This window comes from Microcaecilia unicolor, chromosome 7, assembly GCF_901765095.1.
Source record: "Microcaecilia unicolor chromosome 7, aMicUni1.1, whole genome shotgun sequence".
Lineage (NCBI taxonomy): Eukaryota > Metazoa > Chordata > Amphibia > Gymnophiona > Siphonopidae > Microcaecilia > Microcaecilia unicolor.
In genome coordinates, this window is record NC_044037.1 from 221,570,161 (window position 1) to 221,586,405 (window position 16,245).

Sequence of the window (16,245 nt, forward strand, 5' to 3'; positions counted from 1 at the left end):
GGTGGTTAAATAGTGCGAGCCCACTATGGCTATGACCAGATCAAAAGCATATGGTTCATGTCTCTCCAAAACAACTGTATATTATGCTTTGCTGAAATGTTTATTGTCAATAAGTCTGCAACTCTGTTTTCCCCAATCAATGTTCTGAACCATGTGCTAGGGTTTGTATTTACCTGATTTGTGGTACTAGGGTGAGTGATCCATTTATGGTATGGGGGTTAACGAAACACTTGGCTCCGACTGCTATTATTATTATCATCAAATGAAGTTTCTTCTCTTTCTGGTGTATACAGTAACCTATAAGTCCAAATTTGAATCAACTAAGCAAATTTAATGGGAAATGTTTTGGTTTTCATCAGAAGAATAAGTCATTCTGGAATACTGGAATTGTTTCGTCAAATGAAGCAAAGGTGTTTGAGGGTAGGACTGTGAGACATATATACTGATAATTGTCAACATTTGCTTATTTCTGATCTGAAGAAGAAGGGATACCTTTGAAAGCTAATAAAAAATATATATTAAGTTAGTCCAATAAAAAAAGGTATTATCTTATTTTCTTTTCTATGTTTTGTTTTATTTCTATTTATTACCTTTAAATGGGGACTATCACAGTGACCACATCACTTGACGCTATCTTAAGAAGGAATTTAGGATGTAAGCACAGAACCAAGTTATGCTGAAACTTTGTGTAAGGTGAGCTACTAGGGCCTGAAGCTCACTGATCCTGCAGACTGACGTGATCACCACCAAAAATAGAACTCTCCATGTCAAATTCTTCTGAGGCTCAAAAGGAGCTTTCATCAACTGAGTAAGAACAATGCTGAAATCTCATGATCCAGTGGGGGGCTTAATGGAAGGAATCAATGCAAAGAACCATTTGGGTTTTAGAGCTGCTAGGGTTCACCATTAATTACCCCAAGTCCCATTTATGCCTAACTCACAATTGGAATTCATAGGAGCCTTGCTAGACATAATTCAGGTCAGGGCCTTCCTTCCCCAGTCCAACAGCAAAAATCTCTCACCTCTATATCCCAGAAGATCCAACAATCAGCAGATATCGGTTCGGAAAAGTTTGCTAGACCAAATGGCCTCCACTGTGTATATCATGCCCATGGTGCCCCTAAACTTGAGGGTAGCTCAAAGGGCCCTCTCTTCTCAGTGATCTCTGCGCACGGGCACTGTCATAGTTTCCTTTGGCGGGGCATCAAACTGAAGGATGTTCAACAACTCAGCCCTGGGCTCATCCTCAGTCTCTAACTCAAATGGAATGAACTTAGCCATCTCCCTGATAAAAACTGAAAGGAGAGTTGTTCTGGGTCAGATTTTCTCCTTTCATGAGGAGGGGAGGTATTTGAAGGAATGCCAAGAGATCCAAGAGGATCTCTGATGCCTTGTCACACAACCAGAAGTAGTCCAAGTCAGACTCATAAAAATACTATCCCAGAGAGATTTGAGTTTGAGCCTGCCTCACTTTTCTGACATCCTGGTCAGGCCCCTGGCGTGAGCAATGAGGAACTGGTGACCTCCTGCACTCCGAGGGAGCTTCCTTTCCTGATGGGTTGGAAAGTAACACAATCTCAGTGTGCATAGATGTACGCCCAACTGGTAGTGAATGGGCCTCAAGGATGGGCTGGGGCTCCTGCAGAGCCAACATCGAGATGCCTTTGATGCTGTAGCATCGTGTAGGGCAAGCAGGCACACCACCAACTCCTGCATCATGTCATGGAGCTGCTCCTCAAAAGCTGCTGTCAGTAAAGGCTGGGGCTCAGTTTGTTCTGTCACATACCTAGAAGATATCGGGACCACATTGGTGACCTGGTCTGAGTTCGATAGTAGTTATCATATCCCATTTGAGTCCCAGAAGAATGAGCTTTCCTTGTGTTGGGTGTGCTTCAAGAGTATCAACAAATTCAAAGGTGTGCTTCAAGTCTGATGCTGTTCGGCCTCTGCACTACACACAGCATCGGGGTTCCTCCATATAGATGAATATGAATCCTTCCGTGTCTTCAGGATCGGAGGATGCTTAGTCCCAATGGGCACCCCCAACACTTGATGTCGAGGCACGCCAAGACCTCCTCCTTACCGATGTGTTCCCAGTGTCCGAAGCACCTCCTGGAGCCACTGAGATCATGCCTCTGATGTTGAAGTCGATGAAGCAGACTTTTCTGCATAAAAAAATCCTTTTGAACTGTTTTTCTTGATCTCTCTTCCCTCTCTGACATCTATGAACAAGTTCACAAAGTGATTATGGTAGGGCTCCAGGCATTGCAGGCACCTATTGTGAGTGTCCGTAAGGGACATGGTCCTGGCTGCACCAGGTGCACTATTTAAAACCAATGGAAGTTTTAAGGGACATATCCAGGAAAGTATCTTAGGTGAAATCAAATAGTTCAATTGTGAAAAAAGAAGCTTCAACCAGGAAGCTCTAGGCCTAAGAGGGCCTGGTGACCCATGAAAAATAAACTTATAAGTTCCAAAAAACCTGACTAAAGGAAGAAAAATGGGAAAGAAGGCACTGGTCTACTTAATTACAAAAGTAGGAAAGAAAATAAAAAAAGAAGTATAAGGCAAATCACTGTAATCTTGACAGGCGAGCAGCGGGGAGACACCAAGAAATGTCTGCACTGCTCCATGGAAAACTAAAGACTGACCTGGTCCCAAGCAACAGCAACGGGTGGGACAACATGCACATGCACAGCAGCTTCTAGAAAGGTTTCTAGAATACAGAATGCTGGGGAATGTCTTCTCGCCAGGGCTCTGTCGGTAATTCACCCATCAGTCATAATACCACATCCTGCTTGTTCTCAAAGAAAGCATCCTGTCAACTATATGAAATTCTGTATGATTTTAGAAAAGAACCCCCGTTGGGATGCTCATTTATTATAGGGGTTAATCATCTTATAAACATGCAAATTCTCAGAGTTCACATTTGTCAGAGCCTAAAAACAAGTTTAGGAGTTTTAGTTCTTTCTCGAGGACGGAGGAGTAGCAGGGTTAGAACCAGAGGGCCCAGGTTCAAATTCCACAACAACTCTTTGTGACCATGGGCAAGTCACTTAACCCTCCACTGTTTTCAGATGAACAGGGGTGGCACTGGGAACCTCACCCCACTACGGCCCACCATTGAAACTGTCACACTTATGGCAGCCCCATAGGCCATTCATGGCTTGGTGCTTGTGGGCAGCAGGGACAAGAGAGAGAATGAGAGAGAGCGCTTTACTGGGAGGGATCTGAAGACACCATCAGGCTTATTTTCGAAAGGGAAGGATGCCCATCTTCCGACACAAATCGGGAGATGGGCGTCTTTCTTCTGAGGTCGCCCAAATCGGCATAATCGAAAGCCAATTTTGGGCACCCTCAACTGCTTTCCGTCGCGGGGACAACCAAAGTTCACGGGGGCGTGTCGGCAGTGTACCGATGGCGGGACTGGGGCGTGGTTAAGAGATGGGCGTCCTGGGCCGATAATGGAAAAAAGAAGGGCGTCCCTGACGAGCATTTGGCTGACTTTACTTGGTCCAATATTTTTCACGACCAAGCCTTGAAAAGGTGCCCGAACTGACCAGATGACCACCGGAGGGAATCAGGGATGATCTTCTCTTACTCCCCCAGTGGTCACCAACACCCCCCCCCCCCCCACCCAAAAAAAAAAAAATATTAAAAAAAACATTTTTTTCCAGCCTCTATGCCAGCCTCAAATGTCATACCCACCTCCATCACAGCAGTATGCAGGTCCCTGGAACAGTTTTTAGTGGGTGCAGTGCCCTTCAGGCAGGCGGACCCAGGCCCATCCCCCCCCCCACCTGTTAAACTTGTGGTGGTAAATGGGAGCCCTTCAAACCCCTCTAGAAACCCACTGTACCCACATGTAGGTGCCCCCCTTAATCCCTAAGGGCTATGGTAGTGGTGTACAGTTGTAGGTAGTGGGTTTTAGGGGGGGTTTGGGGGGCTCAGCACCCAAGGTAAGGGAGCTATGCACCTGGGAGCAATTTGTGAAGTCCACTGCAGTGCCCCCTAGGATGCCCGGTTGGTGTCCTGGCATGTGAGGAGGACCAGTGCACTACAAATGCTGGCTCCTCCCACGACCAAATGCCTTGGATTTGGTCGTTTTTGAGATGGGCATCCTCGGTTTCCATTATGGCCGTAAACCGGGGTTGACCATCTCTAAGGTCAACCTAAATGTTGAGATTTGGGCGTCCACGACCATATTATCGAAGCGAAAGATGGATGCCCATCTTGTTTTGATAATACTGGTTTCCCCGCCCCTTCGCTGGAACGTCCTTAGAGATGGTCGCCCCCATTCAATTATGCCCCTCCATATAGTAAATATATTAAGATATTATTAATAGGCTCTTCTCAAATTCAGTGAAAAGGAAGTCTAGTTTGATACAGATATTAAATGATGCAGATACAGTTTGGCTTCAGAAACCCTTTCATGTGCAAGAAATGTAATGTAGGTCATAAAACATAATATAAACTCTTTATTGGGTCAAAGGAAACTGGGAAATCTATAGTATAGATTGAAATTAAAACTTTCTTGTTCCATGCAGTGACTATATTCCCAATGATATATTGCTAAGTTTGTGTTATACAATTTGGGGCTGTTTACTAAGGTGCACTACCGTTTTTAACGCGTGCTAAACGTGTAGACACCCTTAGGAATATTATGGGCATCTACATGCTTAGTGCGTGCTAAAACGCTAACACGCCTCTAGCAGGGCCCTCGATTTGATTTTCTATGCAATGAATTCAATTCTTGTTTCCAAAGTCGTATTTTCTCACACACTAGTGAAGTGAGGGACCTTTTGGTAATCTCTGCATGCCACCTGCAGAGGTGTCTTTAGCATGATCTTCAAAATAATTATGCTCTATTCTTCTACAAAAATCTATAAGATTTTTGTATTTTTTCACTTTTTCACGAAGTTCATCATTCGTTAGCTGAGTGGTAAGAATTGTGAACAGATGTCCAAATACCAGTGCATCCAGTTCAGTTGGCCTACAGGAGTGAAAAAAGAAGCAAACCATTAGAACACAATTTATTTTAAATTAAAAAAAAAAAAATCACAAGCTTAAGAGAGCTATTTTCTCTACAAAATTATTACATGGTCATATATTTGTGCCATTTTAATTAACAGTTTTCTTTACTGTAAATTATACATAACCTACAATATCAAAAACATAATTAGCAAAATAAATTACAAATTTTCCAATGAAGAAAATTTATAGGAAATTTTCTTCTTTTGAACAGAATGTAGATTTATTTCTTTGATAAGTATCAACTGACCTTCCCTCTGAGAATGGATTTGGGGAGGTGGGAGGTAAATATTGGGATTTTGTTTTTCCATTCTCCCCTGTGGTTTCTATGCATAACAAAGCCCACCATTTGAACAAAATTGTGCATTTCAAAAGTAAAACATATCCCTTCTGGGCTTTTGATGTGCCTGAAGTTGCTTGATCAATAAGAAAGGAACTATGTTGGTGGCAGCATTTGGACCCATTTCCTTTGTGTTTTTGTCTAAACAAATGGAAATAAACATTATAGCAAAATCAAAGGAAAACAGAAGTCCCTTAAAAAATGCTACAACTAATCTTTTAGTGGCATTTGAAAATCCTTTGTAGTCTGACCTTTGTGACCCATACTTATGTAGATAAAAGAGAGAAAGATGTGTATCTGAACATTTTTACAAATGTAGTAAAATGTTATATATATATAATTTATTTATTGAATTTTAATAAAAATGTTATATTTAAAATGTTAAGTATTTCCAAAGGACCTCAAACTCAACATTTACTTCTAAAACTTTGCTCAAAAAGTATTTCTACAAGCTTTGGGTTTTCTTTCTTTTTTTTCCAAACAGTTTCTTATCACGTTGTTGTGAAGCAATGTTTCAACTTCTTTATTCAACTTAGAGGGAAAAGGAAGATATAATGAAACACTTGTTACATAGGAAGACTGTCCAAGTTGTACTGACTAGCCCTGTGGCTAAGGCTGTAGCATACTGGACCTGGGCATAAGATGGAGGAAGTAAATCCAGCCTATGTAAGGAAAACAGGTTTCACTTCTGTGGAAGTTCCCCTCACACAAACCTGGGTGACCCTAATTGGCAAGAAGGGAATGGCAAGGACCTCTAAGGAAATAAAATAGGTTATTTATTTATTTTGGATTTAGCTCAAGGCAAGTTACATTTAGGTACTGAGAGTATTTCCCTGTCACCAGAGGGCTTACAATCTAATTTTGTACCTGAGGCAATGGAGGATCTCTTTTGGGATCTTGCCAGGTACATGTGACCTGGTTTGGCCACTGTTGGAAATAGGATACAGGGCTTGATGGACCTTTGGACTGTCCTAGTATGGCAACGTTTATGTTCTTACTAGTAAAAAGAGCCCGTTTCTGAAAAAAAATGAAACGGGCACTAAAAAGGTTGTCCTCTAATGGCAATTATGTTTTTAAGGGAACTATTAGGAGAGAGTACGTGTGAGAGAGAGTGAGTGAGTATGTGTCACAGAGTGAGTATGTGTGTCAGAGAGAGAGAGAGAGAGAGAGAGACAGAATGTGTGTGTCTGTCTTTGTCAGTCCCGTGTGTCTGTCTTTGTCAGTCCTGTGTGCACCAATTATGCTCTCTCCCCTGCATTCATCCATGTGCAGCAAACATCCTCTGTGCCCTGCCCCCATCATCCATCCATGTGCAGCATCTCTCCCCTGCCTCCTCCATCTATCTTGGTGCAGCAATTCTCCTCTGTCCCTTGCCCTCCCCCACTACATGTGCATCAACTCTGCATTCTCCCCTGGCCTCTCCTCCATCCACCCATATCCAGGGCCCCCCTCCCTCCATCTCTCTCCCCTCTGAGTTCCAGGCCCCCCTCCCTACCTCTCTCTCTCTGTGCCCTCCGAGTTCCAGGCCCCCTCCCCTTCGAATCCAAAGCGGTGAAGAATTCCCCAGCTCCCACTGCTACAATAACAAACATAAGGCCGCTATCCTGAAACAAGAGATCCTGAACGCCCAATTCATGCCCTTAGAATGGGCTGAAAGAAACCCTCTTTCTTCAGAACCATGCAATAAATGGAATAATGGCTTCTGAGCCTCTCTTTAACTAGGACCAGAATCACCACTCCCAACTCCAACAAACTTCTGAAGTGGCTACAACCACCCCCCTTTTGGTTACAGCGCCACAAGGAAACTCCATAAATCATTTCCCGAGGAGTGGGAAAACTAACATGTAACCACTATCTTCAGAACCCACTGGTTATAAGTGATCTGGATATACACCTCGAGCAACGCGGACAGTGGACCACCTAACTGTTCCAAGGAGGGTTGGATCCCCCACGCCTCATTATGGTCCTCTCAAAGCCCCAGAAGCCTTCTGACGCTGGGCACCCCTCTTTAGATCAACCTCCTTTTGTTACAAATAAGAGGGCAAAGGTGGCTGCTGAATCAACGTCCTTTTGCCAAGGTGGTAATGTCTATCCTTTTGAAAATGAGACTTGCTCGACCCAGAACAGGCAAAGCCATAATGATCACCTAGGATATTTGCTCTGTGCTTGCCAAAAGCATAATTACCTTCCATTCTTTTCATAGCGGTTTTTTTTAGACTTTAAGCAATAGAGCCTTAAATAAGATGATGTCCACTGCAAAGCAGAATTAAATTGAGTCTGTTTTTCCTCCAGTACGCAGTGGTAAACAACCCAAACAAGACCATCCAACATCCATAAAAATGGCAATACCGTGCAAAGTAAACAAACTGCTGGAGCCTATATTAGCGGAACTCACACAAATAAAAAAAAATAAGATTCGGGATAGTACTTTAACAGTTACAGATTTAAAGGAAAATGTTAATCATATTAAAGAAAAATTTGATTTGGTATGTGAACAAGTGAGGGCCATGTGGTACAAAATGAACTTGCAGTTAAAGATTTACAACATCAGCAAAAAAAACACGAGCGAATTCAACTAGAGATTGAAGAAGGCTAATAGTAGCCGTTGAAATAATGGTCCTATATTAGGATTAACTGAGGGATTAAAAGGTCAAGACCTGGTGACTTTTATTGAAAAAAATGCTTCCCGCCCTGCTTGGCCTCACCTTTCAACAGCAGTTTGAGGTTAAGAGGCCACATAGGGTGCCTGCCCGACGTCTAGCATTCATGCAGTTGCAGAGGTCCTTTTTTGTTAAAAATACTGAGATACCCGCAAGCCCTTGCGATACTAAGGCAAAGTTTACCAGGAATACTGTTTGGAATGAGATGAAGTTAATTATTCTGCCTTATCTGGCTCCAGTAACCGCAAATCTTTCAAAACTTTTCAAGTGGACCTAATTCCTCATTTACTTGAGCTATTTCAAACATGCAAGGAGAAATGAAAGGCTCAATTTCTGAATATTTCATGGTTGTCTTACCTAAACCAGGAAGAGATCCTTTAGAAGTTACCAATTATAGACCTACTCTGCTAATAAATGTAGATGCTAAAATATATGCTAAGGCATTAGCTACTAGACTTTCAGCTTTAATGGAACAACTGAATGAAGATTTATTTCTAACCGTCTTTCCTTTAATAATTCTAGGTTATTTCTTCAGCTTTTACAAGTTGTCATGTCTCTGCCTTGTCCTGATTTCTCCATAGCACGGAGGCTTTTGACAGGGTAGAATGGCCTTATATGTTTTCAGTCCTGAAATGGTATGGCTTTGGACCCATCTACATTTCTAGGGTTCATATCTTACATTCAAATCCTTTGGCTTCATTATATATTAACAATATGATATCTAAACCTTATCACCTGCATAGAGGGACCAAGCAGAGTTCTCCCCTTTCCCCTCTCCTTTTTGATCTTGCCCTGGAGCCCCTCTTATGTGATATCACCACATACAACGGGTGTTCCTTATGGGAGGAAGAAATATAAATTGTCTGCATACGTGGACAATGTCCTACTGTATCTAGCCGACCCCCTTACTTCACTTCCAGCTTTATTATCCTTAATAGAGACATATGGAGCTTTTTCTGGGTATAAAGCAAATTGGACAAAATCTGAATTTATGCCTATGAATGTGTTTGCTACTAGAGACATGTTTGTACAATTTTCATTTTTATTGTCAATTAGAAGAGTTAATTATCTAGGCATTTTATTATTTCCTGATATTGATGACGTTTTAAAACATAATGAATCTCAAATTTTGTCTAAAATTTCCAAGTTATGTGACAACTGGTCTCCACTCCACTCCAGCTCAGAAGGTGGGGAAGGCTGGAAACTATAAAAATGTCAATAGCACCTCCTATTATTATGTACTATGTGCCCATGATTCTGATTTATTTCCTATCCCATTTTTATAAAACAGTTGATAAAAAAAGGGAGGTGTTAATTTTCCCCATATTTTAAAATATAATTCTGCTTTTATTCTCAGGCAGGGAGTTCTTCGGTTGCACAACACTACTTCTTACTTATTGTCCTCTTGGTTCCACCTTGAAAAGGACTTGGTAGCTCCTATGAAACTACAATATATGCTGGGAGCAGCTTTGCATCCACAATTTAAAGTTATTGCTATACTGGCATCAACTCTCTTAGCACTGCAGTCTTTGGACAATTCGTTTCAAATGAGAATTCTGTCCATGATTCATATCCCATTGTGCTGGAATCTTCTCTTCAAGTTTGAAATACATCATGATTCCTGGCAATGTTGGAGACAGAAAGGTATTTAGAGTCTGGAACAGGTTATTAGAGCAAAAATGTTTGCTCTCTTTTACTGAGCTCCGGAAAAGATTTCATCTTCCTTTCTCCCAATACTTCAAGTGGCTTCAATTTACACATATTATAAGGCAGGAAAGCTGAATGTTAATAATCTTGCTTCAGCCTTACCTACATTGGATTTTTGTACCTCCTCTTCCTGACAAATACAAACAAATACATCATTGTGTTCATTCAGATAACCCCTCTGGATTGTCTTCCACTTGGATTCATGAAACCCTTCACAATGGAATCAATCTTGATCTATTCTGGTCAGATGCTCTGCTTCAGCTTCTATTACACAATCTTTATTTTTTTGTAATGCATAGACTCCTGTCAAATTATTTTGACTCAAATTAATGTCATCAAATCTTGCTGGTCTTGTCAAATCTCTCCAGGAACTCTGGATCATCTCTTGTTTTTCTGTACCTACACTCATAACTTTTGGACTCTAGTATGGGAAAAAAATCCAACAAGTGTTGTGCATCAGAGAACCCTTAACATATGAGAATATCTTTCTTTGGTCACCTTCACTCTCTGCCTCTTTGGAGTATGGAGAACAACACTTATTTCAAATTCTTATTACAGTTGCTATACCAAATACCTTAAGAAATTGGAAGCCATTGAATAAGCTCAATATTCATATGTGGTGGGCTTCAGTGTGTCTTATATATAAACATGAATCCTTTGAAAATGAAAAATCAGGGAGTTATAGGAAATTTATGGACTCAGAGGGGCATAATCGAAAGGGGTGCCCAAGTTTTCCTGAGGACGTCCTCGCAGGACGTCCCAGCAAATGGGCAGGGAAACCCGTATTATTGAAAGAAAATGGGCATTCATCTTTCGTTTCACTAATATAGTTGGGGACGCCCAAATCGCAAAATTTAGGTCAACCTTAGAGATGGTCATCCCTGATTTTCGCCGATAATGGAAACCACAAGTGTAACAGGGGTGGGGGGGGGGGGGGGGGGTGATGGGCCTGGGTCCGTCTGGCTGAAGTGCACTGCACCCACTAAAATTGCTCCAGGGACCTGCATACTGCTGTCATGGAGCTGGGTATGACATTTGAGGCTGGCAAAAAATATTTAAAAGTTTTTTCTTTTAGGGCGGGAGGGGGTTGGTGACCACTGGGGGAGTAAGGGGAGGTCATCCCCGATTCCCTCCGGTGGTCATCTGGTCAGTTTGGGCACCTTTTTGAGGCTTGGTTGTAACAAAAAATGGACCAAGTAAAGTCTGGGACGCCCTTCTTTTTTCCATTATCTGTCGAGGACGCCCATGTGTTAGGCATGCACCAGTCCCGCCTTTGCTACGCTTCTGACATGCCCCCGTGAACTTTGGTTGTCCACGCGACAGAAAGCAGTTGAGGACGCCCAGCTTTCGATTATGCTGATTTGGGCGACCCTGGGAGAAGGACGCCCATCTCCCGATTTGTGTCGAAAGATGGGCGCCCTTCTCTTTCAAAAATAAGCCCGATAGTCATCTATGAGTACTTTTATAAACTCACATTAAGATTCACTTGGACCGTTGTATATTTTGCTCAGAATCTGCCTTTTGTGCTGTATTTAGATTCTTAGTTAACCCTGCATCCTTAGAACAATTTCTTCCTTATTTGAGTTATGTCGTTTTCCTCTTATGAATGAGGCTGTTACTCCTTTGATTTGGTACACAATCTGCCTACAATATTTGTAGATTCTTTGATCAGTTTCATTTTGGTTTTACTGATCCTATGTGTTTTGTTTTTCTTTTTCTATTTTGCATTGTTTTATAAAATTTTAAAATATTAATAAAAATATTGAACTTAAAAAAATGTCAGCTCACCAGACAAAAGGTGCTATGTATTATACATTTATGAATATAAACCTTAGCAGTGTTTCAATTCAAAAGAAATAAAGACTTTTAGCTCACAAATAAAATATATTCACTACATGATGGCTATGTGCTATTCTGGTGACCCATGGGAGTTCTCTGGATTTGTGTTTCATATATTCACTTAAATTGTCAAAGGCATCAACCAAGATAATCAAATAATTAGTATTACTGTAGGTTAACAAAATTACAGAAAGATAATCTATTGGATTTAAGGTATAGTAAATACAAAACAAAGAACTTACTGCTTGCTGAAGAAATATGGCTGCGCTCCTAGTCTTTGGGATAGTGCCTGGCAACACTGATCTACATCTTCAAACACCTGATGCAAAGTATTGGGCACAAATGATATAAAATTATTATCACTACAAGACTCTATTCATTAGTGCTTCATGAAAGTGTTATGAATCTGTCACATAAGGAGAAATTAGGATTTACCTGATAATTTTCTTTCCATTAGTCCTTCCCACTATTCCAGAACTTGTGGGACAGTTGTGTCCATCAACCAGCAGGTGGCAATAGAGAACTTAAAACTGAGCTCAGACACCTCTCTTGGCATCCAGTCCAGCTCCTCAATATTTATGTAGATGAGCAGTAAAGAGAAATTCAAAATAAACACAACAATCTTAAACAACTCACTAACCTAACACTAATCAGACGTGCAAACATGTGTGGACCTCACTGATCTCTGGACAAATTGTAGAGAACAAGAGATATACAGGAAGCACCATGCAAGGTGACAGTCATTATTTGACCCATTACTTCGCACCAACTAAACATCTCAGAAACCTAGGGCGGGCCTCTGGAACAGTGGGAAGGACTAAAGGAAAGAAAATTATCAAGAAGACCTAATTTTTCCTTCTATTACGTAGCTTCCCACTATTCTAGAACCTATGGGATGTTCAAAAGCAATCCCTAGAGTTGTTGGGATCTTGGTGCAGCTACCCTAAGGACTGAAGCCACATAACTGGCTTCTGATCATGCTGCAATGTTCCCCCTGTAGTGCTTGACAAAGGTACACGCCGTCAACCATATCTCTGCCTTGCAAATATCCACCTGAGACAGTAAGGTAGTCTCCGCCCAGGATGTCGTTGTACGCCTCATAGAATGAGCCCACAAGGCCTGAGAAGCCTGCTTCCATGCAAGTAAATATGCTTAAGTGATAGGCTTCTTCAGCCATCTAGCAATTTTGGGTTTGGAAGCCATGATGCTAAGTATCTGTTTACCAAAAAGCACAGTCTGTCTGATTTGCGAAACTCATTCGTGACTTCCAGACATCTTACGAGGACTCTACACACATCCAAGAATCTTCAAGGAAGAATACTGTAAAAGGACAAAATCCCCACAAATTAGTTGGGATGAAATACTGATACCACTTTCGGATTAAATTAAGGAACCATGCGTGCAGGGAGATCCCTGCTTCCAAAAAGTGAAGAAAGAATCTCGACAAGAGCCTGAAGCTCTGAAACCCTATGTGCTGATGCAGCAGCCACCAAGAATGCTGTACTTAGTGTAAGATCTTCAAGGAGGCCATCCAGAGTGGCTCAAAAGGAGGAATCTGAAGAGCCCGAAGGACTAAATTAAGGTTCCACTCTAGACATGACGTACAAAAAGGGAGGTGGCAAGTGACCCACTCCTCGCAAGCACTGAATGATATCTGGGTGAGCCGCAAGAGATGTCTTCTGTAGCCAGCCCCTGAAACAGGCCAAAGCCGCAACCTGAACTTTAAGAAAACCTAACACCAGTCCTTTCGGAAGATCTGCCTAGAGAAACGCTAGGATGATCTGAGCAGAGAAGGAAGAAAGTTTGCGATCAGAACACCAGCCATCGAATGTCCTTCACACCCTTGCATATGCTATGGATATAGAGCATTTCCAAGCCTGAACCAAAGTAGCAATGAACGAATCAGAATAACCTTTTAGTCTCAACTGAGCCCTTACAATGGCCAAGCCATATGACTAAAGGGACATGGATCCTCCATGAGCATCAGACCTTGCTCCAGTTGGCGGTGTACCTGTGGAAGACAGAGAGGACCCCCCCCCCCCCCACACACACACCGTCTAGCAACTGAATAAGATCTGTGTTCCATGGCCAATCTGGGGTTACAAGAATTATTCAACCTCTATGCAATGCGATCCTTTTCAACATGTGGCCTACCATAGGTCAAGAAGGAAAGACATACAGGAGATGCGTCTCCAGCCAGGGATGTAGTAGGGTATCAATCCCAGTTCATTCCAAAGGCTAAAGAACTTATGCACTTTGGCATTCGTTTTCACTGCCATCAAGTCCAGAAGTGGAGAACCTCATTAATCCACTATCAGCTGAAAACCCTGGCTGGATACTTCCCATTTTCCAATGTTCAAGGACTGCCTGCTGAGAAAGTCCATCTCCAAATTCAAGGACCCAGCAATGTAAGCTGCTGACAAGCAGAGAAGATTTTTCTCCACCCAACTCATGAGGGAGGCTGCCTCCATCATCATCAGACAGCTGCGGGTCTTGTTTTGCTTGTTGATATAAGCTACCTCCTTCACACTGTTGGAGGAAACTCGGACCAGGGTCCTCACCAGAAAGGGAGAGAAGTAATGTAAGGCATTCCGCACTGCCCTGAACTCCAAGCTATTTATCAACCACTGAGACTCCTGTTCTGTCCAGGTGTTCTCTGCAGATGGAACTTTTAATGAGCTCCCCAAACCAACTTGCTGGCATCCATTGTCACCACCTCACATTGTGTTATCGGAAAGGGCGCTCCGATAGTCAAATTCATAGGTGACAACCAACACCACATATTCCATCTGGCAACTGGTGTCAAAGGAAGATGAAGGTCATACTTCTGTGACACCAGAGACCAACGACTGAAAAGAGATTCCTGTAACAGCCGCATATTTATTTATTTATTTGTTACATTTGTATCCCACATTTTCCCACCTATTTGTAGGCTCAATGTGGCTTACATAGTACTGGAGAGGCGTTGCAGACTCCGGTGCAAACAAATACAAAGTGATGTTGTGGTAAGATAAAGTTCATGGGGTACAGCCCCATTAGGGAATTGTACAATGGAAGAGTTGTGTCATGTCCATTATGTTCTTTAGTTTTGTTGTGTTGCTGAAATTGGGCATTTAAGTTGGATCAGTAGGGTATGCCTATGAGCTCTTGCCGCTGTCACTGACCCCAGAACCTGGGCATAGTCCCAGACCTTGGTCCTGCCTTGACTGAGAAGACATCTGTTAAACCAGCTTCGATCTGCACTCCATGAGGAACAGCCTCTCCCTTGAAGTGACAAACAGAATGTCCACATACTCCAGCGTCTGTGATGGAGTTAGTCTGCGCTTCTCAAAAATGATCACCCAAACCAGTGACTGTAAAAGATAGACAACTTAGTCCGTCACCGCCATACTGTCTGAATAGGACAGCGCACAAATGATCGTCAAGATACAGGTGAACTCTGACTCTCTGGCGCAAAAGGAATGGCACCATCACCACCATAAACTTTGTAAATGTTCTTGGAGTCATGGCAAGACCAAAGGGCAAAGCCCTAAACTGGAAGTGACGGGTCAGCACTGCAAAATGTAGAAACCTTTGATGTGGCAGCCATATAGGTTTATGCAAGTATGCCTCCTTGGGATCGAGGGTGGTGAGAAATTCTCCCATTTGAACAGTCTATGACTGCTTTTAGTGTCTCCATGCAAAAGTGGGATACTCTGAGGCAGCAGTTTAGACTTATGAGATCTAAGACCAGATGAAAGGTGCTTTCCTTCTTTGGGACAATGAAGTAGATGGAATAGCTGCCTTGTCCCTGTTTGGCCTAGGGAACTGGAACAATGGTCCAGAGCATGGCCTGAACCTCAAATGCCTTGGCTCCTTTTCAACAATCACAGGAAGCATTATCATCCCCCTCCTCAGGGGGCGTTCTCCGTCCTGTAACGGCTCCTTCAAGAATGGCTCCTCAGAACAGACCCGAGCCACATCAGATAACGAGAGAAGCACAGATAGCCTCATCTATCTGGAGGTCTAAATGAGATCTCTTAGGAGCTGGAAGGACAGAAGGTGAAAAACTGAAGCACCTTGTAGCAAAATCTGACTATCCCTGCTTCGGTATATAATCTCCAGAGAAAACAAAGATCCCGATGCAGCTGAATGCTCTGAGGTTGTAAAATGGCAGCTGTGCTCCGCATGTGATCAGTCAAAGGCTGCTCCACTCGTGATGAGCCAGAGGCTGCTCCTCAATGCCAGTCAGCCCCGACAAAATGACACCCGTTCTACTCTCTCCTGCATCAAACTGAGCACCAGCCCTGCCGGAGAGCCCAAAGACCCTGACATATTTGTCTGCGCTGAATCCGAAGATATGCTGCCACCATTTCCTCCACAGCTCACAGATTCCCGGCTTGCATGCACTGCAACGCCTTGATGCCAGTGGGTCCCACAGCGGGAACACTGCTTAACAGCCTCCACGGGAGTCTCCATTCACCCGACTGTTACTAGCACACCACAAAGTGTCTCAAGCAGTACGTCAGGATCCCTCCCCTGCATCAAGTAGAACATGCAGCCTTCCAAGCAGGTCCAAGTCAAACTTTAGTTGGACTTACCACTGCCGGTTGCTCTTCCTAAGCTCACAGTCTCCACAAGTATTACCCAGATGAGAAAAGCTCAGGACTAATACCCTGTCCCATGCTC

At 42.8% G+C, this 16,245-nt stretch overlaps 1 protein-coding gene across 1 annotated transcript in view; it reads right to left on the reverse strand.

The window, feature by feature from the left end:
• Positions 1 to 4,458: 4,458 nt before the first annotated feature.
• MTX2 (metaxin 2) overlaps positions 4,459 to 16,245 on the reverse strand; it is a 119,206-nt gene continuing 107,419 nt past the window's right edge. Inside the window, exons 9-10 of the mRNA XM_030209235.1 lie at positions 11,820 to 11,896; positions 4,459 to 4,993 (exon numbers count right to left, since the gene is read on the reverse strand). Of these exons, the coding sequence (XP_030065095.1) occupies positions 4,783 to 4,993; positions 11,820 to 11,896 (288 nt within the window). The 3' untranslated portion in view covers positions 4,459 to 4,782. The remainder of the gene's footprint in view (positions 4,994 to 11,819; positions 11,897 to 16,245) is intronic.